The 24,547-nt window shown below is 31.4% G+C and overlaps 1 protein-coding gene across 1 annotated transcript in view; it reads right to left on the bottom strand.

The window, feature by feature from the left end:
* Positions 1–19,116, bottom strand: part of LOC148623942 (uncharacterized) — a 30,203-nt gene extending 11,087 nt beyond the window's left edge. Inside the window, exons 1-28 of the mRNA XM_088566251.1 lie at positions 19,053–19,116; positions 18,444–18,485; positions 17,300–17,380; positions 16,393–16,515; positions 16,077–16,118; positions 15,654–15,740; positions 15,277–15,471; positions 14,614–14,808; positions 14,127–14,321; positions 13,440–13,634; positions 13,028–13,222; positions 12,341–12,535; positions 11,673–11,867; positions 10,914–11,108; positions 9,708–9,902; positions 9,244–9,438; positions 8,598–8,792; positions 8,025–8,219; positions 7,578–7,772; positions 6,757–6,951; positions 6,184–6,378; positions 5,177–5,371; positions 4,623–4,817; positions 4,183–4,377; positions 3,760–3,954; positions 2,873–3,067; positions 1,352–1,546; positions 330–524 (exon numbers count right to left, since the gene is read on the bottom strand). Coding sequence (XP_088422377.1) covers positions 330–524; positions 1,352–1,546; positions 2,873–3,067; positions 3,760–3,954; positions 4,183–4,377; positions 4,623–4,817; positions 5,177–5,371; positions 6,184–6,378; positions 6,757–6,951; positions 7,578–7,772; positions 8,025–8,219; positions 8,598–8,792; positions 9,244–9,438; positions 9,708–9,902; positions 10,914–11,108; positions 11,673–11,867; positions 12,341–12,535; positions 13,028–13,222; positions 13,440–13,634; positions 14,127–14,321; positions 14,614–14,808; positions 15,277–15,471; positions 15,654–15,740; positions 16,077–16,118; positions 16,393–16,515; positions 17,300–17,380; positions 18,444–18,485; positions 19,053–19,098 — 4,711 coding nt within the window. The 5' untranslated portion in view covers positions 19,099–19,116. The remainder of the gene's footprint in view (positions 1–329; positions 525–1,351; positions 1,547–2,872; positions 3,068–3,759; positions 3,955–4,182; positions 4,378–4,622; positions 4,818–5,176; positions 5,372–6,183; positions 6,379–6,756; positions 6,952–7,577; positions 7,773–8,024; positions 8,220–8,597; positions 8,793–9,243; positions 9,439–9,707; positions 9,903–10,913; positions 11,109–11,672; positions 11,868–12,340; positions 12,536–13,027; positions 13,223–13,439; positions 13,635–14,126; positions 14,322–14,613; positions 14,809–15,276; positions 15,472–15,653; positions 15,741–16,076; positions 16,119–16,392; positions 16,516–17,299; positions 17,381–18,443; positions 18,486–19,052) is intronic.
* Between the last annotated feature and the right edge of the window lie 5,431 nt (positions 19,117–24,547).

Raw genomic sequence — 24,547 nt, 5'->3', positions numbered from 1 at the left:
GACAATTTTAAACGTGATACATTACACCGAAGTAGTGTCTCATGATTGAAAGGCATAAAATGATGTTAGATATAAATTTTTTGTTGTAAAAATGTGTTTAAATCAGCATTCTTTTTTTTTTTTTTACCTAATTTGATATTTTCTAAATTGTCCTCATAATATTGATTGACAATGACAGAATATAGAAAAAATAAATTACAAATAACACAATGATTTTGAATCGTTAAAAACGTATGATAAACGGTTCTACATATTTGTTGAAGAAGTTAAAACAAAAAAGTAATATAACAATATAATTACATGATACTTTTTGATTAACTTATATTTACCTCTTCCATCATAGTCGAAAATTTTGCCTCTCAAGGTAAATCCAAGGTGTGTTCTGTAGAAGGTAATATAATTGACCTTAGCAAATATATTATTTCTATACAGAACTTTGAAGATTTTGGTGATGCTCTGATATTGTTCGTAGTATCGGTACCATAACCGGTAAAACCTGGTCAATGTACATCTTAGAATATATGCTGGAAAGTGTATTAAAATAAAATAAATGTCTAATATATATTTATGAATGTTTTAATTCTTACATAAAGTACAATACATGATCAATAATAAAAAATCAGAAGAATCATAATTGTATGAAATATATTACGTAAAGATTTGTTTTATGGTGTAAATCAAACATGTTTTGCGGCTAATTAAATTTGGTGTTTTCAATTACACCTGTCATTTTGGTGAACAAATGTTTTGGTTGAAATCATAATTAACAACGATTTAAACATCTCTTGAATTGAAACAACTCTTAGTATCTAAAAAAGAACACACTAAGATTTTCTAAAGTGAATCAGAACCGTTCCAATTTATATATCAATTGAATACTGAACAGTGCAATATATTGCACCAGAGACAATTAAACTTTATTAATTTAGAATGATAGAGAATTAAGATATACAATAAGTGTGCGAACAAAAGAACATAATAAGCTCACTTCCAGCTTTTCACAATTAATTATATAATATCAACAATTGATCACGAACGGTAGGTGCAAGTTTGCATATATTTAAATAAAATTGTAAACAAAACACAACATTATGTTTATAATCCAAATCCTTTTCAAGATTTGTTCTGTACGAATTCATTGAAATAAGGTGTTGTCAACCGTAATTGACTGATTTTTAGTATAATGATTGTGTGTATACCATGCTAAATTATGTAGAACACTTTAGGTAGAGAGCTTTACTGTGAGCTTGGATGCTTTAGAAGTATTGTAAAAAAACTTTCTGTATAAACTCAATATATGATTAGCAGGTATAAAATTTTCTAAATATAGATATGAACAATTCATACATACCCCTTCCACTGTATACAAAACGTTTGCCTTGGAGTATAAACCCGCGGTGTTTTCTGTAGTAGGTAACGTAGTTAATTCTGACAAATACTCGTTTACGATACAATACACTAAAGATTTTTGTTATTCTTTCGTATCGTAAGAAGTATCTGTGCCACAATCTGTAAAAGCTGCTGATTCCACATCGAAGAAAATATGCTGCAAAATTTTAAAATTGATCTTAAGGAATAGTTCTAATACAAATATAATCATTAAGATATAATTCGAGATTCTATCTTAAAGGAAACATTTTGAACGCCCAGTTATATCAATTTTATAGATGAAAATATTTAGTTTTATCGGTAACCTGTAATTTTTCCCTTTGATCTTGCTGAATGATATTTTCTACCGCTCGTACACAACAAGATATTAAAAAATATCCGTCAAATTATTAGGAGTGGTGGTGATGTCATAACATCTCTAGATTTTTGAATGGAAATGACGACAAGCATCAACAGTGTGCACTATTGCATTACAAATAGTCTGAAAACCAAATGTACATAAAAATTATAATAAAATGTAATAATTGGAATACCGATAAAGAGAATAATACTTACTTTCAATTAAAATAGCATGTGGTTCACGCGCTGGCCGAGGTATTCAACACGATATTGTCAGTATTAAAATTGGAAGTAACAATCATTATATATATATATATATATATATATAAACGTCTCGAAATCTGACGACTTTATTTGCTACACTGCTCCATCGGATCAAATTGATACAGGGAAGATATATAAACGTAATAGAAAGGTCTGAAAAATTTCCAACGATGTTAGAACCGTCAAATTTGCGATGCAAATTTTTGATCGTTCCCTCCGCGGGACTCGAACTCGTACCGCTGTGACATCTATGGCAACACCGCCTGCACTAAGTCCAGCGCTCTAGACCACTCGGCCAGCTAGGCTATATAAAAATATAGCTTTCGCTGGCCGGGTCATTCCTCCTCGTAGGATCAATCTAGGGCTGTAACTTAGTACACGATGTATGGTAGTACGGGACAGTTCATTTAGATGTTAATATGTAGGATAGAGGATCAAATTAATGATGCATGTCACAACAAATCAATATTATACAAACGTCTCAGAAAGGGACGACTCTATTTGCTACACTGCTCCATCGGATCAAATTGATACAGGGAAGATATATAAACGTATAGAAATGTCTGAAAAATTCCCAATGAGGTAGAATTGTTTTTTAACAAATGTTTCGTTGTTTTCGTACATTTTGGAGAATCTGCATTGCCTTAAACATTCAAAAGGATTACAACATTGGTCATTAAAGATGAGATTTTTTTTTACTCTTTTAATATAATTTTGAATTATTTTTAAATCTAGGGGGCAATTTACCGTCTTGTAGACTGTACCTCCATATAAGTTAACAAGAAAAACTTTAATTTTAGAATAAATATAATGATAGTTTTTAAAAATGAATAACTATGCAAAATGAATTTCATGTTTCAAAAATACACTCTGTACTTACTATGGCCATCATAGATAAAAGTTTTTCCTCTCAATGTAAATCCACGATGAGTTTTGTAGAAGTGAGCGAAGCTTATTTTGACGAATATTTTCTTTTCATATAGTACTCTGAAGATCTTGACTATACTTTTGTATTGTAGGTAATAACGGTACCACAAACGATAGAATCTGTGCCGACCACATCTAAGAATATATGCTGAAGAATGAAGAAGTAAATGAAATATTCATGAACCTTAACTGTCATTTATTTATTTATGAAAAAAGATATATATAACGATAACGAACAAAAAATATTGTTTATATTTGAGTATAAATTAATAATAACAAAATAATAACAATAACTATGATAATAGTAAGAAGAAAAAGCACACAAGATTTTTGAACTAAAAATTTATGGATGAAAGTTAGGGAAAATAAATGTGATAAAATATTTGAATACATTTGATGTCTGGAAAACCTAAATAAGAATTAAAGAAAACTAGCTATACAAGCCGAAAGCTAGTCGTCCCCGTTTTGAGTTTGAAACGAAGGTAAGGGGTCAAGTTTAACCTCTCAAATTGTTTTCCCCTCGTTGCAATATCAGACGACAACTATTTTTCTTCATGCATATCTACAGATGATGTCCAACCTTGTTATAAGATGTAATTACAAATGAACAATTAAGAGGTTTTAACATTTAAATCATACGATTGATTGTCTCTATTTTCAGTCCCCGTAATACCATCACTTTCCTCCATTATATCAACATATGATGCCTAACCTATATTTACAGTTTTTATGAACATTAAACGGTTAAGTAGGATTTTTGATTAAAAAAAATTAGGACTCACGAACGAACAGAAAAAAACATGGTGATAAAGTCTATACTAAATCATATTTTTAACTTACATCTTCTTTTGTAGAAAAATACTTTTCCTTTAAGTGGAAATCCTTGATGAGTTTTGTAGAAGGTAACATAGTTGATCTTAACAAAAATTCCATTGCGATATAGAACTCTGAAGATTCTGGTTATACTTTGATATTGTTCGTAATATCTATACCATAAACGGTAGAATCTGGCAACTCCACATTTCAGAATGTAGGCTGAAAACAAAATCAGAATATTCAATAAAAAATATTCACTACAACAATAACTACCAGTTGCCCTTCAATATAACAAAGTACTAAGAGATTCCAACAGAAAACCAAGATAAATAATTGATTTTCTACTACAGCAAGTAACCAAGTATTATTTGAAGATACCTAGCTATACAGTAACTAGACAAGAACATGGGAAATGGACACTTAATATCAATTAATGATTAACACTACCTCTTCCATTGTAGAAAAATCTTCTGTCCTTTAGTATAAATCCTTTGTGTTTTCTGTAATAAGCTATATAGTTGAGTTTGACGAACACTCGCTTTCGGAACAGTACTCTGAATACTTTAGTCAAACTTCTATATTGCAGGTAGTGTTGGTACCAAAATCGGAAATAATTTTTTATTCTACATCTTACAATGTATACTGAAACAAAAAGCAATGATTTGAAATAAGTAAGTATCAAAATTGTCTTCGGTATAAGCCATTTTAGACCAAGGTCTGATAAAAGTATTTGACCAGATTAATAAAATAATCAATTAAACACGAACAATCACATAGATTTCAAGGCCAACTTTTCTGATTCTTATTTGGAAAGTCGTTAGAATGGATATTAAGTTAAAAGACAATATGTTATATGATAAAAAGAGAAATAAACTGCTAAAACATACCATGTCCTTTGAAAACAAATGTTTTGCCCTTAAGGGTAAATCCACGATGAGTTTTGTAGAAGCCGACGTAGTTAATTTCTCGGAACACGCGCTTTCGATACAGAACCCTGAAAATTTTGGTGATGTTGTGGTATTGTTGATAGTATCGGTACCACAAACGATATAATCTGTGTCTTCCACATCTTAAGACATAGGCTGAAAAGGATAACATTTTGTATCTTTTCTATGGCTATGGATCGTGTAATGCTGTTCTCAACAAGTTACTATTTATGGAAAGTGGGATTATAATTCTTAAAATTTAGATAGGTTTGAAAAATATTCTACATGTACTTATTATGTGTGCTTGAAATGATTTTTTATGACGCTGTATGATAAATATTTCTGTAGGCGGCGCTTAATAGTTTGATTTGTATTCCGCTCTCCGTCTTTTTTTATTTCCTTTCATTAAATATTTGTATGCTTGAATATAATCAATTAAATAAACCCACAACACACAATAGTAATAAACATGTCATAGGGTTTATGAATAAGAATCTGGAATTAAAAGTACATACATTTTTTATTGTAGATGAAGAGTTTGCCTCTCAGTGGAAATCCTCTGTGTGTTTTGTAGAAGGTAACATAGTTAATCTTAGCAAAAATTCTATTGCGATACAGAACTCTGAAGATTCTGGTTATACTTTGATATTGTTCGTAATATCTATACCATAAACGGTAGAATTTGGTCAATCCACATCTAAGGACATATGCTGGAAGAAGAATAAATCTCACTGAAGTATATTAAGTTATGTGAGTGTGCATTAATGTTGAATTTGGAATGAAATACTATTTTTGTCATTAAAATATTAAACGTAATATATGCAAGAGTAATCAAGGGAACCAAGATTATAGCGATAATCAAAAGAATGTAATCCAGGGACAAAAACCAGACATGGAAAACAGACATACACAACAAAGAACATATAGTAACTAAAATCATACATACAAAGTAACAAAAGCAAATGAGCAACTCGGACGCCACTAAAAACTGGGAACATGGACCAGGCGCAACGGTAGGGTAAGCGTCATCTGCTTTTCTAGAAACACCCGCCGAGTTGCTCACAAGAAGTCAAGTCCGGGGTAGACAAACGAGGAAAGGAAAACTATGACCCGTTGAATAAATCAGTTTTCATGGTGCAGATGGATACACCATAACGATCCACGAGTTCATGATGACGACCATAAAACTTCTGTAGTGATGACATCAATCATGTAGCAACATAAGCCTATTTGTTAGAGTTCTAGCGCGATACAAAACGTCTGCGTAGTTTCGGCAAGGTCTGGCATAACGTATGAGTTGTGATATGAACAATCCACACGCAGGTGCTGAAGGGATGTTGCATATGTTAAGATTGTGTAACTGTTAAATTCCTGCTTCATCATGTATTAGCGTTGTATAGTCAGACTTCCTCTGGTTTGATAATAGTATTATCGCAGTCTTACTGTTAATAAACAAGATTAAAATATTAGGTTTTCGGTTTAAGTTAACATTAATAGTTCATGAAATAAAATTCTTGAGTACCTCTTCCGTTATACACAAACTGCCTCTTTTTCAAAATAAAGCCACGATGTTTTCTGTAGTAGGTCACAAAGTTAATTCTGACAAACACCCGTCTATTGTATAGTATCCTGAAGATTTTAGTAACACTTTCATATCGATGGTAGTATCTTTGCCACAGTACATAAAACTGTTTGATTCCACATCGCAGGAAATATGCTGAAATTGTAAAAATCAAAAGGCAATTTGTTTATAGATATCGGATGACTTAAAAAAAAATTGATTACTAATAATATCGCACACATGAAGATTATTCTGAAATACCATTTCAAATTATATTATTATTATTATTATTATTATTATTATTATAATATTATTATTAATATCTTCACAAGAAAAAGTAAATAAAAATAAACAAAATAATGGCGTATTTGTAAAGTAATTACCAAAATATGAAAATTCTGTCAATTTCAAAATGAACTGGCAGCAAACAGTATGAAAGTATAGCATATTATACTTAGAATATTAAAATGAAATTTATTGCTTTACCAATATGGTTCATTCTTATATAGTCTGATCTAAGCTCTCTAGACTTACTATGCCCCTTGTAGACAAATGTTCTGCCTTTCAGTGTAAATCCACGATGAGTTCTGTAATAGCTGACGTAGTTGATTTCAATAAACACTTTCTTGCTGTACAATATCCTAAATACTTTCGTGACACTTCTATATTGTATGTAGTACCTATACCACAAACGGAAGAATCTGTGTCGTCCACATCTAAGAACAAATGCTGAAAAAAATTATCAAAATTCATACATTTTCAAGTCCCTATCTTAACATATAGATTTCTTTCACCAATAACCACTGGTGTTGTGTTAAAAAGTCAACACAACTCTCATGACTAAAAGATATTTTTTTAAAAGGAACTAGAATAAAAACACTACTTTTAAAATATCCCAACCATTGAAGGCAATCTTAATAACATAGGAGAGAAGAAAACATATATTTCAACGACTAATATTTCTCCACTCGCTTATCACGAAAAAGACATAATATTAGTAAAAATATAAAAAGACTGAATGTTACCCGATGTTAGACAAATAAGTATACCATTGAGGACAGCCAATTACTAATGAAGTAATCCACAAGGAATGATAACAAATAAAACTATACTCTATTTTATACCAGGTGCTGGGCATAATGCATCAATATATTCACAGGGTTATCAACATGAACAAGATATTCACAATTACAAAAAAATTGTTCGATAACAAGTCTTAACAATCGCTATTGGGCAGAGCATAGAATTTGTAAAAACAGCGTCAATAATACATGAAAAAGCAAAGGAGAGTTATAAATACACGATAATTAAAGTACAATCATAGTAAAGGCTTTTAATGCTATTGATTAACATACATTTGGAATTGAATTTGAATATTTTGCCTTTCAGTGTAAATCCTTTATGTCTTTTGTAGTAAGTTGCGAAGTTGACTTTTTCAAATATTCTATTTCTGTACAGAACTCTGAAGATTTTGGTGACACTCTGATATTGTTCATAGTATCTGTACCACAATCGGTAGAATCTGGTTAGTCCACATCTTAGAACATATGCTGAAAGAAAGAAGCAAGTATAACATTCTGTAACTATAATGACTTTCATTGTCATTTTTTTTATATGCATTTACTATAGGTTTTAAAGAAAATGATTTATTTTAATCGTGACTTTCCTGTAATAAATAAGTGTTGAATGATATGAAAATGGTCAAAATATAACGAAATTAGCCTGATTATAATTAAAACTGAATGTCTTCAACAGAACTCGTGGTAGAGAAATAAGTGTACATTTTTAAAATATCGACATACCTCGCTTACTGTAGACAAAATAATTTCCTCTTAGAATAAAACCACGGTGAGTTCTGTAGTACTTATGATAGTTGATTCTGACAACTACACGCTTGAGGTACAATACTCTGAAGATTTTCGTTACACTTTCATATCGAATGTAGTATCGATGCCAGAATCGATAAAATTTTTTTAAACCACATCTGACGTAATACGCTAAAAAGTAGGAATTCGTGTTTTAGATGTACAAGTAAATCTTTTTACAACTAACATATAAAGTTGACCAATAAAAAAAGAATCAAAATATTCAGTAAGATTCAATGCAAGACAGAACTCTCAGCTAAAATACACTCTCCTTATATTTATTGTTAATTTTAAGATTTATTAGACATCAGCTTCTTCAGATTCAAAGAAATATACTTGTTTCTGATAAAGAGCTTTACATAAGTTCTAACAAGTTACTCAAAAGGATCGAATGGGAAAAATTGTAGTAATATAGATATATAAATAACATTACGACCGACTTTTCGAACAACAAAATTTAACAATTAATAGTTATGATTTAAAACTGCTCCATTGAAAAGAAATACTCACTTTTTCCTTTGTAGACAAATGTTTTGCCTTTCATTGTGAAACCACGATGAGTTTTGAAGAAGGTTACATAATTTATTCTAACGAACAGTCTCTTGCGGAAAAGTAATTTGAATACTTTGGTGATACTTTTGTATTGTATGTAATATGCTATCCACCAACGGTAGAATCTAGATCTTCCACAATTGAGAACATAAGCTAAAAGAGACAAAAAATACTTGTTTGCTTTCATGTTTAACATCCTTCAATTAAATCAATCTATCTCGACAAAAGTGTATGCCATAGAACAATAAAACAAATGAAATATGGTGACACCCAAAAAGGAAAAACTCAATGAAACTCCAAGATGATAACATTGCCATCACATGCTTAAAGCAATATTAGAATACAAGCAGTAAAATGAGCAAAAATGAGTTCAAAGGTACTGTTCCTTTTTGTGGAGAATAATATATATCGATTTGGCGACTCAGTATATCAAGAATCTAATATACGATGTGAAATGCGAATCTAATACCTTTTAAATTCCGGAGTAAGGGGGATATTCTTTGAACATCGAGGTTTAGAATTATAAGTATCTAAAATGAAGTGAAGTTATTTGATCTTAACAAGCGATAGTGAGATGGGCATAATTCTGTCAATTCCAACATACATTTTCCATCGTAGACGAATATTTTGCCTTTCAAAGTAAATCCTCCATGCGTTTTGTAGAAAGCTACATAATTGAGTTTAGCAAAAATTCCATTGCGGTACAGAACTCTGAATATTTTGGTGACACTCTGGTATTGTTCGTAGTATCTGTACCATAAACGGTAGAACCTGGTCAGTCCACACATGAGACGATATGCTGCAAAAAAAAAGTTAACAAAAATGTCTAGATTTGCAAAACATTTTTAAACGGAATAAATAGGCTTGACTACATCTAAAATTTCAATGCAATTATCTTATTATATTTTTATTATGTATTGTTCAAATTATTGAACAAAAGATAACACAAAGAATAATTTGTAGTAATAATGATAAGTACGCTTGAATCCAATTTGTTTTCACTTTACAACCATATTGAATTATTGCACTACTGATGTCTAAGGAATCTACTATTATTAAATTCTTTACCCCTTCCATTATACATAAATCTCTTCCCTTCAAGGCTGAAACCTCTATGAGATTTGTAGTAGGTAACATAGCTAATCCTTACAAATGCCCGCTTTCGGTGCAGCATTCTGAAAATCTTAGTTACACTTTCATACCGTACGTAATACCGATGCCATAACTGATAAAATCTGTTAATACTGCATTTGAGAACATATGCTGAAAAAATTGAAAATAATTCATAAGGTATTGACGATAAAAGAAGATATTTGTTTTTGTATTTAATATTACATCAGCATAGTTTCTTCACTATTTAATGTCAACAAAGAGAATGTATTTTAGTAAGAGACATGCCTATTGATAATCGAGAAACCAGAATTACCGAATATTCTTTCATGGTATTATACTTATTTACATTTTGAACTTATTCTTAACTGAGCTTTGAAAGAAATAGCTTGATTTAAGGAACGGTTCATATTAGCCATCGCACAAGACACTTATTTATTAATTAACACATTAGTTAACACCACGTAATGAACGACGATAAAAATAATATAGATTCATCACACAAGTGATAGCTGATCTCGCGCTTTGTGATATGGTCTGCAAGGACTGCTCTTGTGATGTTCATCGCAAGGATTGACTTTCAGTGACGTGATAATACACTGTAGGGGAAATAAAGTTTATTTTTTGAGCGTTGTTTTTTGTTTGTTTGTTTTTTTCTACACATTTAGTTTTACATTTTTATTTAAAATAGAAATAAATATTGAAATTCATAAACCAACCCATTCATAATGAATATTATACATCTGCTCTCATTATCTTACTTCATGTACGCGGGACATTGTGGTATTTCCCGCCTTAATACTAATTTATATTCTTTTAGTAATCCAAAAAAATGTAGTATTGAAATGAGTCCGAACAAGTCATCAATGTATAAATCTTTTTCATTGGGAGTATATCAATCTTCTCGACAAAAATCTTGATATTATTTCTCATATGAATATTTCTGAATCACTGAATCAATCACTCCTCAACAAAATAGAGAATCAGTGAAGACCAGTGTGTTACGGTTAATAAAATGATATATATATTCACTTCACCTTTTTGGGGAATATGTAATATGTTTGAAGTGAAAAAAAAACAAACAAAAACAAAAACAAAAACAAAAACAAACAAACAAAAACAAAAACGTAATAAAAGAGAAAAATAATAACAATTTTAACTTACTATGTCTCCTATAAACAAAAGTTTTGCCTCTAAGTGTAAATCCGTGATGTTTTTTGTAGAAGTCAACGTAGCTTATTTTAACAAAAATCCTTTTACGATATAATACTCTGAATATTTTAGTGATGCTCTTGTATTGTTCGAAGTATTGGTACCACAAACGATAGAACCGGTGTCGTGCACATCTAAGAACATAGGCTGCAATTAAAAGAGTAAACAAATTGCACATATAATTAACAATAAAACCAAATGTGAAATTAAGCTTATCAGAAGGAAACCAATTGGTTGTTTTGTTAATAAGTGGTGCTTCTCACAAACCACACAAATGAAAGGCTGGTTAATTAGGACCTTCGACTATTGTCAATATTCAGTAATAAAGAACGGATTGAGATACAAATTTAGCAAGTTTAGTTAGAAATGAAAGGGCAGTTCAACTCAATATGTGCTTCACCATGATATATGCCTCTAGTTAGCATAATGGTAATAAGACCAATAAAAGATAGCCTAAAGAAAAAATTACCAGTAAAATAAAAGTTGAATCCTTGAGATTAGGCTTGAAAGCCTCCTCACGAAGAATGTGGAAATGCGTTATAAGGTAAGAATTAATTAATGGAATTAAACTGAATACTGTTTGTATTCATAAATTGACAGTAATACCGCGGCTAACATATTTATTAATGCTGTTAAAGAAGCGTATGTTGATACGATTGCGCTCTTACATTCAAATAAGAGATCGAGAAATATTTTACATATATCACATACATCTCCCGTCGTAAACAAACAGTTTCCCTTTGAGCCTAAATCCTTGATGGCTTTTGTAGAAGGTAACGTAGTTGATCTTTACAAAAATTCCATTGCGGTACAGAACTCTGAAGATTTTTGTGACACATTGATATTGTTCGTAGTATCTGTACCACAAACGGTAGAATCTGGCAACTCCACATCTAAGGATATAAGCTGAAAATGTAGAATAGGAAGTAAATTATTAAGAATTTGCATTTTGGATAGGTCATGTTAAAGAGTTTTGAATTTATCCTGTCTGCACATTGGTAGTTAATTTATCATACTATTTATTGTTTCTTTTTTTCTGGATCATTAATTACAGTTTGTCTTCCTTCAACTTACACTTCAGCCTTTTAATATATACGACAATGTTTTATATTGTAAACCCATTTTACAGAATATGCTATAATGAATAATCAAAACTGACGACCTACTAAAATTACATTAGTCTAATTGCCTCAAATACCATTTGGAAATTAAATAAAAGATACTTCATGACAGATATTATTACAGGTATTGTAATAATAACATTTAATATTGTTTAAAAGGCGATGAACATACCCTATAATTTGTACGCAAACATTGCGAATTACCCTCCACATGATATTTGGCCTGCTAAACCCCTTAATCTTTATATGTAAAATTACCTCTTCCATTGTAGAAAAACGTCTTGCCTTGAACAATAAATCCACCGTGTTTTTTGTAGTACATCAAATAGTTGATTTTGACAAACACTCGTTTTCGGAACAATACTCTAAATATCTTAGTAACACTTTCATATTTTAGGTAGTATCTGTGCCACAGTTGGTAAAATCGGTTGATTCCACATCTGAGAATATACGCTGTAAAAGATTTATATGAATGGGTAGGCCTTATGATAAAAGAATGCACTTGTATATATTCGTGTTATGCGTAATGTATCATCTCAATGATTTCATTTATTACTGCAGCATGATAATTATTATCTATTTGAAAACGTTTTATTATTTATTTATTATTGAATGGTAGCATAAAGTCATAGAGTCGCAAAAAAACTTCCACTTTATAACAGGGAATATAAAAATAATGAATAAAAAAAAAATTCAATTATTAAATGAGAAAATACTTTGTATGTTTATATCATGTAAAACTTTGAAACTAATCATGAAAGGAAAACCTCAATAATAAAATTTCGTTTTATGTAATTTCACAAAATCTAAATACTTCAAATATTCATATGTAAACGTTAAATACAAACTGAAAACATATAAATTTGATTATATAAGAGGTGACGAGAAAGAAAGTAATATATCCATTTCTATTACGTTAATCTTATTTTAAAAATAAAAACATACTATGTCTTCTGTATATGAATGTTTTGCCTTTCAACGCAAATCCACGATGAGTTTTATAGAAGGAAACGTAGCTAATTGTAGTAAACAGTCGCTTTTGGTACATTACTCTAAATATTCTCGTAATACTCTGATATTGTGTGTAGTAGTAGTACCATAAACGGTAAAACTTGCTTCTTGCACATTTGAGAACATAGGCTGAAATAAAGAATGTACTAGGTTATATACCCTAACCGACAAGATTTATTGTTGTATGGACGAACACCATATTTTTAAGATAGAAAACATGTACAAGATTTATTTTTGAAAACTATATTTAGCTAAATTATCGGACACTTGTAATAAGTTAATTTACAAAATAAAACCGGTTTTCAAGCAAAGTCTATGGAGTATATCCTTACAATATTTTACATACATTTTCCATCATATACGAACAGCTTTCCTTTCAGCGTAAATCCACCATGCGTTTTGTAGTAGTTGAGGTAGTTGATCTTGACAAACAATTGTTTGCGGAATAAAACTTTAAATATTTTCGTCACGCTTTGATATCTTTCATAGTATCTGTACCATAAATGGTAGAATCTGACCAATCCACATCGTAGAACATACGCTGAAAAATGTAGTTTTACTTAATAGCAACCATTCAAGAAGAGAAAACAAATATATGTGTAAATAAGCTGCACCCAGATTTTAATATTAACTTACATGTATAAAGTTTAATTTCATAGACATTTATCGTCATGGAATTGTGCATTCGTCTCGATTTTATCGATATTAATAAAACACACATATTGTTTTGTGTTCCATTTCGTTGCTTGCATTTCTTTTGTCGGTCTTAACTAATATTGACTGAAAACTATCATCATAAGATAATCATGATACATGTAGTTGAAATTAAAGCATGTTTTTATACCTTACTGTTAAACTTTAAAAAAGTGTTGAAATCACAAGAATTATGATACTTTATTTAAAACTATGATTTAAGTAAGCATGGCATATGTATATACATGTGAAAGTAATACGCGTGTTTATATAGTCAAGACGATTACGCCATGGTATTAACAAAGTATATGTTTTGATTTTCCATGTAAAAAAAACTTACTTATTCCATTAAAGACAAAGCGTTTGCCCTTCAGTTTAAATCCTAAATGGGTTTTATAGTATGTAGCATAATTAATTCTAACAAACACTCGTTTGTGGTACAAATGCCTGAAGATTTTAGTAACACTTCCATATCGCATGTAATAGCTCTTCCACAATTGATAGAATCTCGTTATTCCACATCTAAGGATATATGCTACAAAGGAAAACACTTATTTCTGTAATATGTGATTATTCTAACATTGTATGTTTGAAGAGTGTCGCATTAATATGAGTTTACGTAGGACATAAACAGTCAAAGTTTTAACATTAAATTACTTTACTGTGGAGAAGATTAGATGAAATCCTGATAGTCAATTTAATCTCTACCAAATTTAGGCATTAGTTTCAGGTAAATTCGATGACCGTTTGTTTGTTAGACTTGTTTGGTTTTGTTTGGTTTTATTTAACTTTTTCATGTGTCAAATACTTTCACAGTCAGTAATTACCATGTCCGTTGTAAACAAAGGTTTTTCCTTTCAATGTAAATCCATGATGAGTTCTGTAGAAGTTAACATAGCTAATTTGTACTACCAATCGTTTACGATATAAAATGCTGAATATTTTAGTTAAGCTTCGATATTGTTGGTAGTATTGGAACCACAAACGGTAGAAATGACTTCTTGAACATCTGAGGACATATGCTGAAAAGATAATGTCACTTATTAATAATTTTTAAAATTATAATTCTTTACTAAATGAAAACGAAATAATTCATGAAACGGGTTATTTACGAGGAAAACAATCTAGTATTATACAATTATTCAATAAAAAAAACACAAGCAGGCCAACACAGAGATAGTTATAGAGCGTAAATGGACAGTATGCGTATGAGACTAATTTATAAATATAATGTTCTGCAGGTTTTTTGTTAGAAATCGAGCTGAACTGTTGATTTTTTTTTTAAAATTCCAGACGTTGTACCTGAACGTCTGTTTAACGTATATCAAAATCCGGTCTTCAGGTATAAAGTGCATAGGAAAGGACACGTTCAACAAATCAGTTTTTATGATGCAGATGGATACATCGTAACGATCCACAGAACTGTATCAATATTTAAAAGTAAACAGTAGCAAGCTGCTTATATTAGATAATTTTTAACTTTAACATACATTTTCCTTTGTAAACGAACAGTTTTCCTCGAAGGGTAAATCCACTATGAGTTTTGTAAAAAGTATTATAACAGATTCTGACGAACACTTGTCTGCGCAATAGTACTCCAAAGAGTTTGGTAACACTCCGATATACTTGATAGAATTGATACCATAACTGGTAAAATTGGCTTATCCCGCATTTAAGAACATACACTGAAAATAAAATATAATTCCATACATAAAGATAAGAGGCATTATGTTGTATTTATACACAATTATAAGTATTAATGTTATCGCTCACGGTATCCAATGTTTTAAAGCCTTTTTTATTTAGATAATTACGGGTCTATTTGAGTACAAAAAATGTATTGAACTAAAATCTAAATTGAACCTACCATGTCCTTTGTAGAGAAATCTGTTGCCTCTAAGAGTAAATCCGCCGTGACTTTTGAAAAATCTGTTAAAGTTGACCTTTATGCCTCCTGTATAAAATATGATGTGTGTGAACAAATATGTTATGGGTACTTAATGTAAAATTTGCAATTTAACAGATTTAGGTTAATAAACTTAAAGTAAGTCTGTACTTAATGCGTGATATCATATCATAACATAATCCATTAATCGTGTAATACATCTCTCAGGTTTTAAAAGATAACATAAAAGGGTTCATTTTACAGCATGTTGTCTTTTTGAACAATAACGGATAAATTTTATCAATATAAGTCTTTTGATAATTTGAAATGCATTTAGCAGTTTGTAAATGATACTACTACTGAGTTATACGAATAATACATTTAATGGTTAAGACGTTTCCTTACGTTCAGGATAGCCATGATGTCTACCAGGTCTGTAATATCCACCTAAAGTGTGAAAAATATAAGAATTCAAATTTCCCTTTTGTATTTTCTTCCTTTACGGTAACAATATCAATGGCATCGTTTTGCCTTTGTGAATGAGAGTTTTGTAAACTTTAAACCTCATACAAAATTGATTTTCAGGCATTTCCTAACAAACATGACGTGTATTAACATTATTATTTTAATGCATTTCTCAGCTTAGGTTTGTATAAATCAGATTGCGGTATATATTGTTGCAATGACAACAAGAAATTAACTCAATATAGCAACAGCTTACTATGCCCTCCGATATATTTTAGTTTTATGAGTTTCTGTATACATCTCCATCGACTTCCGTATCGCTTGTAGTATGTTCTCCATATCTTTTGAAATCTTCTTGTTCCGCATCGGAGTTTATATCCTTTATAAGGAAAAAGATTCAGTATTTTATTATCAACTATATTCAAACATATAGTAGAATCTTTGTATCGAATAACTTAAGAGAAATCAAGGGAACCAAGGTTATAACGGTAATCGAAAGAATGCAATCCAGGGACAAAGACCAGACATGCACAACAAAGAACATAAAGTAACTAAAACCATACATACAAAGAAACAAAAGCAAATGAGCCACCCGGACTCCACTAAAACTGGGAGCATGGACCAGGTGCACCGGTAGGGTAAGCGTCATCTGCTTTTCTAGAAACACCCTTCGAGTTGCTAATAAGAAGTCAAGTTCGGGGTAGACAAACGAGGAGAGGAAAACTATGACCCATTGAATAAATCAGTTTTCATGGTGCAGATGGATACACCATAACAATCCACGAGTTGAGTTCATGATGACGACCATAAAACTTTGTAGTGATGACTTCAATCTTGTAGCAACATAACCCTGTTCCAGAAGCCTATTTGTTAGAGTTCTAGCGCGATACAAAAAAGTCTGCGTAGTTTCGGCAAGCTGTGGCATAACGTATGAGTTGTGATATGAACACTCCATACGCAGGTGCTGAAGGAATGTTGCCACAGAATGAAAAGTCATCACGTTTGTTGTAAAGTTTGGTAAATAGATAATTAATAACGACTATCAATTTCTTTCTAAGTTTGCTAAGCTTACCTGTGATATCAGGAAACTTTTTTGTTTTAAAGCTCATGTGTTTTATGAAATACCGACTAGCATATTCGATTGTGAAGTAAAATATACGTACTATGTCCTTTGAAAGAAAATCGTCGATGGTGAATTTTGAAGCCATAGCTGTATCGTCTAGTTGAAAATCTTGTCACAACAGCTGCATAAAACAAAAAAACTGAGCATGGATTGATTTGATAAGCAAAATCAAAATGTATTCAGCGACATATTAAATAATCTAAAGTGAATTGTCAAAACATAGTTTAGAAGTTCTAAGATATAAACATTGTAAAGAAAATCCTTTCTTGTATGTTCTTCAGAATTTTAAGTTTATATGATAACAATTACTCGTTTTTTGACAAAGATAGTTAGAGAAACTCAATTTTGAGATTCTTTCTAATGAACCTCCAAGGTTGAAATATGTTTTACTGAATAAAGTTGTAAAATACAATGTTATGAAATAACTAAAGCTGTAACTATAAATTATAGTTTTTTGCAAGCGATATATTTTCAGACCGGGTTGTCTGTAAAAAGAACAATTTTACAAATATGGAAACACGAAGCTTAAGCTTGATATAAACTATCTAATACTACACTGGGTGCTTCGAATGCATGCAGTTATCTGGTTTGATTTAAGATCCTGTGTTGCTTTGTATTATCCGTAGGTGCGTGCTTTGTTGTTTCTACCAGCGATCTTTAGCGGTCTTAATTCGTGACTACCGAATGTCATATTTTCCTTTAACTGTGAAGTCGCTAGATTATATAAGCGGTTTATTTGAATGTTTGATAAAGTAAAGGACGCTGTAAAATACTTCAGTTAAACCTTTAAACAGTAATGTTATACACACTCCTCCTTATGTATTTGATTATGTCGTCCAGATACTGAACAATTCCCATAATTATGTGTTATAGGATTTAAAGATATTCTCAAATAATTCATTTAAAATTGATTTATAGAACTCTTTATCCAACTTGGCATTTTATATGAATTAAAAATATGCTTGCAATCTCAAATTCATTTCATTAATTTTCAAAATTGCAAATTATAGTCCTTAAACTTTAAAATAATAAAAAGGCATTTTTTGTAAGTATATGTTATGCGATCTTTGATTTTAACTGTTTAGATATTTTCATTCTTAATAAAGTTTTTCGATATTTATAGTTTTTTTTTGCGAAATCAGTTTTGAATATAATGATTTTTGTCTATGAATAATACAACTTACAACTATGATGTTTTTGATATCGTCCATAGTCGCTAACTGCAGCTAAAATAAAAGCATGAATTCACGAGTTATATCGAATGACTTCCATTACAACGAGTAACAAAATTCACGTCAAGGGATAAAGCTGTTTTCCCTTGATTAACCGTTACCTGGTTAATTGTTTAAATAGCTAAAGTGACAACTGGCAAGTATATAGAAATACCTATAGAATAGTAGAAATTTTAAATCTGTTTGTTAATTGTCCAGTTAAATAGCTAAGGGTCCATTTTGAAATGGCAATTTAATGAAGGAAATTTCAACTCAATTACCTGATTGTTGGCAAGACGGATAAAATATGGGTATGTGTTAAAAATAGATTAAAAAAAAGTTATTTGCATTCCAAAAAAGTTGGCTTTGAAATTGGAGGGACTAAATTAGTAGTTTACATCGTTAGTAATAGATAACGAAAAAATATCAGAATATTGGATATAGTAAGACATTGTGAAAAATGAACATTGAACTTTTTATGTTTAAAACGTCCAATACAGAAGTTTTCGTATTGGACGGTTCGGGCTATGTACTTCTTACTCACTTACTCTATTATGATTTGTTTTTAATTTAAAAACATACCTGCACAAACAACGACCAACAGTAGCACAAAAATACCTCTGGGCATACTGGTGGTTGAGGCAAAGCTACCTGATGTTTTCGGCAAACCCAAGGCTTATATACCAATAGTTTTTTTAGCAGATGGTGCAAATACCTATGCACAAAACACAAACATATTTTGTCAGAATAGAACCAACATAGTCATTTTAAGGATAAAATCATCGACTCGTACAATTAACCAGTGCAGTATTTTGTTATACCACTTATTTCATGTCGAACGTGATCCAGAATGTAATGAAATTATCACTATACCGAGTACAACCATCTTTACAATAGCAGCTTAAAAAATAGGATTAACGGTACCCTTTACACAAAACAACATTCCAAAATATTCATTATGTAATTCTTCAAAAACTTTTTCTTCGTACAGCTGCCATAGTAATTTTGTGTTTCATGATATGTATATACGAAATTACATAGCCTAGACACGCTTGTATGTAGATGTATTACAAGTAATAACAACTCGTAGATGTTTGAAAATTTTCACATGTTCTTTCGTTTTCTTGTTTTTCATAAGAATTCGAACTCCGATTCACAAGAATAATTCAACGAAGGCAATAGGATACGTTCATAACTGCTTAATTTGGCAATTGAGAATTGTTTTGAAAAATCCGGGCACATTTGTACTGTAAGCAAATATCACTTGGCTCGGCAAACATTTCTGTTTCTGTCCCCTGAAAATGCCTTAATATTGTATATTGCATCCACTCCTGCCTACTTTTGAAGAATTCTTACATCGATCATGTGATTCAACTGAATCTCTTAGTTTTCATTTGGGCTACATTTACATAATAGTAAAATCAAGAAAACAGTCGTTTTAACGAGATAAAAATGTCTATATAGAGCTTATTTCAAAAGCAGTTTCCAACATGGCATGGGTTGTGCCCTTTTTGTATGACTTATGATGTACCGTAGTTCTAACCTTCGCATGGGAAGAATTGGGATTAATAGTGCATACGGCAAAGACATTTTGTAGGTTTAAATTGGTCTAGAATTGGCATGTTATTTGATCATGCATTCATGTAATTTTTGATAGTCTTCTTTATTTCTGTTTCAACAAAAACCTATCTGAATTAATCTTTAGGTGTGTCTAATAGTGTTATATTTTTTTTCACAGAGGCCGGATTGAAAAAGGGAAGGGTTGTAAAGTACTTCTGATCCTTGTATCTCTTGTTTTGTTTTCACTTTCAGTTTACTTATATATTGCCGGAGTCTATGAGGGTAACTGTTTCGCTGTACAAATATACAGTTGTTTTGGACCAGCTGAATCCTGTTTTGTGAGGGTTTTGCCCGTCATTAATTGTAGACCTATTTGTAGCATCAATTCAAAATTATTATCAGAATATAATATTATTTTTAATCTCTGTTTCCGCTTAAAAGATGACGCACTCGTTATCGTTAAACAATCCTAGTTTCGGGGATTTGATACATCGCATCTACCCAAAAGAACTGACAGAATTGTCAACTTTCCTTTCATCTGTGGGAACATCTGTTCAGCACCTGCTCCTGGAGTTTTCATATCACAACTCCTCATACGTTATGCCAGAGCTAACCACGTAGACTTTTATTTTCGCCCTAGATTTCTTACAAGTAGGCTTCCGGGTATCTTCATCTTATCATTTTCACTGACTCTTTTGTTAAAAACTAAATATTAATTAACTCTTGTTAATAAATTATTGATTATATCAATGATTATCTCTATAGTTCTTAATAGAGATTCCTCATACTTTGTAAGAAAGAATTCCAAATCATCTTCCAAATATACAGAGGGAGATGTTTACAAAATGCTGAAATTTTTAATCGACCACATATTTGTCCAGTGTGGTGGACGTGTTTTTCAACGAACGGTCGGCATTTCAAAGGGAACGAATTGTGCTCCTTTACTTGCTGACCTATTCCTTCACTCTTATGAGGCTGACTTTATAGCTGATCTGATCAGAAAGAAAGAATATCGTTTGGCTAGATCCTTTGATATCAATTTCCGCTATATAGATGACGTATTATCGTTAAACAATCCTAATTTCGTTGATTGATGCACCGCATCTACCCCAAAGAACTTGAGATAAATGATACTACAGACACAGTGAAATCAGCCTCATATCTTGACCTACACTTAGAAATTGATGGTAAAGGAAAACTATTGACCAAACTTTACGACAAACGTGATGGCTTTTTATTCAGAATTGTCAACTTTCCTTTCATCTGGAAACATCCCTTCAGCACCTGCGTATGGAGTGTTCATATCACAACTCATATGTTATGCCAGAACTTGCCGAAACTACGCAAAATTTTTGTATCGCGCTAGAACTCTAACAAATAGGCTTCTGGAACAGGGTTATGTTGCTACAAGATTGAAGTCATCACTACAAAAGTTTTATGGTCTTCATCATAAACTCGTGGTTCATTATGGTGTATCCATCTGCACCATGAAAACTGATTTATTCAGTGGGTCATAGTTTTCCTTTCCTCGTTTCTCTACCCCGGAGTTGACTTTTTATAAGCAACTCGGTGGGTGTTTCTAGAAAAACAAAGGACTCTTACCCTACCGGTGCACCTGGTCCATCCTCCCAGTTTTAGTGGAGTTGCTCATTTGCTTTTGTTTCTTTGTATCTATGATTTTAGTTACTATATGATCTTTGTTGTATATGTCTGTTTTCCATGTCTGGTCTTTGTCCCTGGATTACATTCTATTGATTACCGTTACAACCTTGGTTCCCTTGATTACTCCCTCATACAAAGGTACTCTTTTACGAGTATGCTGATAGCATTTAATATATTTTTTTAAAAAGTTCAAGAGTATCGAATCCTGGCTATTTTTACGTCATTGCTTTTAATCTTGATATTTGCACGGGAATTCGTTTTACTTAGACATTTTATGATTCATTTTCAATAAATCCTATGCGACTTGTTTCATTGATATTTTTGTTTTAGTGAATTTGGATATGCCTATCTGTTGTTTTTGGATTTTGAACTAACTTACAGAAAAAGTGAGAACTGTTTTGAGGTTGGCAAAGCTTATTGTCTTTTGTTCTATGTGTTAAGATGTTTGTAATCTGTATCGATCTTAAAAGTTAAATCCGAATTTGACAGATTTTTTATAGTCCGTTTTCTCATTCTACTCTCCCACTACTGTCCCATATTAGAGGGAGAGTTGTTTAACCCCGCCAAATACTATATGTACCTGTCCCGAGCCGGGATCCTGTAATAGAGTGGTTGGCGTCCTTAATGTTCTTTGTTATTTGTTGTGGGTTTAAAATAAGAGAAATGAGAGTTCTCAAATTACGTCATCGTCAAAAATTGATGGTTGACAGCGGAAAATATAATACCGTCTCTTTTACCATAAATTCTGTTATACAGTTTTCCGTTCAGGAGTCGAATATTAATATCCATAAATGAAAGATGATTGTTGATTGTCACTATTAGCTATAATCAAAATATGTTCTATCAGATATTGTTTTGGATGTAAGCAGAAAAGTTGTCTTCTTGGCGTTCAGAAAATCCTTCAGATAGTTAGACGCGATGTTTAATTGTTGCCCAATATTCTTTGAAGATGTATACCTACTGTATTAAGACGCGAAATGCCATTCTTGTAGTAAAACATGTCTGTAATAAGTGTAACGAAATAAGCCCCATATAAATTACGATATCTTGACGGTAAACGGAATCTTCAAAGCGAACACAAAATTTTAGCAAATAATAACTATATTTCGGTTTTCATATCAACGCATGTCAAATTCATGGTTTTTTGTTTTTATTGTTATTAGATAATGGAGTAGATGTTTTCACTTGATTTTAAGAAAAGCCAATTTAATAAAAATGGTCGTGATTTGACTGGGATTTTGTGAGGCAAAGTTGTTAAAGTAGTTAAAAATCAAAAGTTTTAAGGGTCCATATGAGCATGAAATACATTAAAAACATCCTACGACATTTAACACTCCAAATAAAGTTATTCTATCATTTTGGTATAGTTAATAGGAAAAGGCAATTGCATATTTCATTGTACCATGTGGTTTTAGAAGTGAAGAGATTTTGACATTTTGGTAGTTCAACAATGACTAGTACTGGAAAAAATGGTTTTTTTTGGTGAGATAACTTGTGCAGTTTAAGTGGCCAGTACATAGTTGAAATTTCCAAGGACTTTTTGTCTCTGTTTGAAAAGATGAAGGAAGAGGAAAATCTATATAGTAGTTTCGATAGACAATTGCAAAAATGTGTACCGTTTCATCGGAATTAAAATAAAGAGAATTAAGGGATTTTATTTGCTTTTATTGTTCTCTACATTTATAAAGCTAGGCTTGGTGTGTGTCATTTATGATGTTTTAGAAATTAATCGCGGAAACTCCATTTCATAATTGTTTTACTCGAGCGTAAAATATGTTAAATAACGGAATAAATGGCCATCCCGTGGTAAGACAGTAACAAAATGGAATTTCGTGAATTATTTCGATTTTAATAGGACTAGTTTCTTCATATTTTTAAATAGACACAGCCTATATGTTGCACGAACTGTTGGTCATGTGTTTATCCCTTTTTTACCATGGCTGTGGTCTAAAGAGCTTTGAAGCACGTCAAATTAGAATTCAACAGAAACTCCTGATAATCTCGGACTGAAGACAATATTTAGGTCCCATTTAAAAATTTTTTGAAGCCCTGAAGAAGTTAATTTTTATTTTTATATAGCTTAGTGTTTTTATTTCACATTAGCTAATGTACATCTCAATCCTGGTTTTGGATATTTTACACTTCGCATCTATCCCAAAGAAATTGGTATAAAGGATCCTATAGACACTATGAAGTCAGTCTTATGACTAGACCTACACTCAGAAATCGATGGTAAAGGAAAACTATTGACTAAACTATACGACATACGCGATGACTTTTCATTCCGGTTTGTCTTCTTTTCTTTTGTCTGTGGCAACATCCCTTCAACACCTGCGTATGACGTTTTTATATAACAACTCATGTGGTTACCATAACTATGCAGACTTTTAGTATCGCGCTAGATTTCTTACAATTAGGCATGTGGAACAGGGTTATGTTGCTACATAATTGAATTCATCACGGCAGAAGTTTTATGGTCGTCTTCATAGATCGTTACGATGCATTCATCTGCACCATGAAAACAGGTTTGTTCAACGTGGTATAGTTTTCCATTATTTCTTCTACCCGGGACTCGACTTTTTATGAGCAACTCGGCGAGAGGTTCTAGAAAAGCAGAGGACGCTCCCTTAACGGTGCATCTGGGCAGTGCCCCCAGGCTTTGGTTGAGACCGAGTTACTTATTAACTTTTGTTACTTTGTATGTTTTATTTTGGTTATTTCATATTTTCCATGTCTGGTCGTTGTTCCTGGATAACATTCCGTTGATTTTCGCTAGAATCTTGGTTCCCATGATTACTCTTTCAAAATTCTTTTTGGTATTTAATAAATTTGATGAAAAGTTAGTCCAAGTCTTT

Source organism: Perna viridis, chromosome 2 (assembly GCF_037379345.1).
Source record: "Perna viridis isolate PV_CMFRI_1.1 ecotype Kerala chromosome 2, ASM3737934v1, whole genome shotgun sequence".
Classification (NCBI taxonomy): Eukaryota; Metazoa; Mollusca; class Bivalvia; order Mytilida; family Mytilidae; genus Perna; species Perna viridis.
This window is presented reverse-complemented; position numbering and strand designations above follow the sequence as displayed.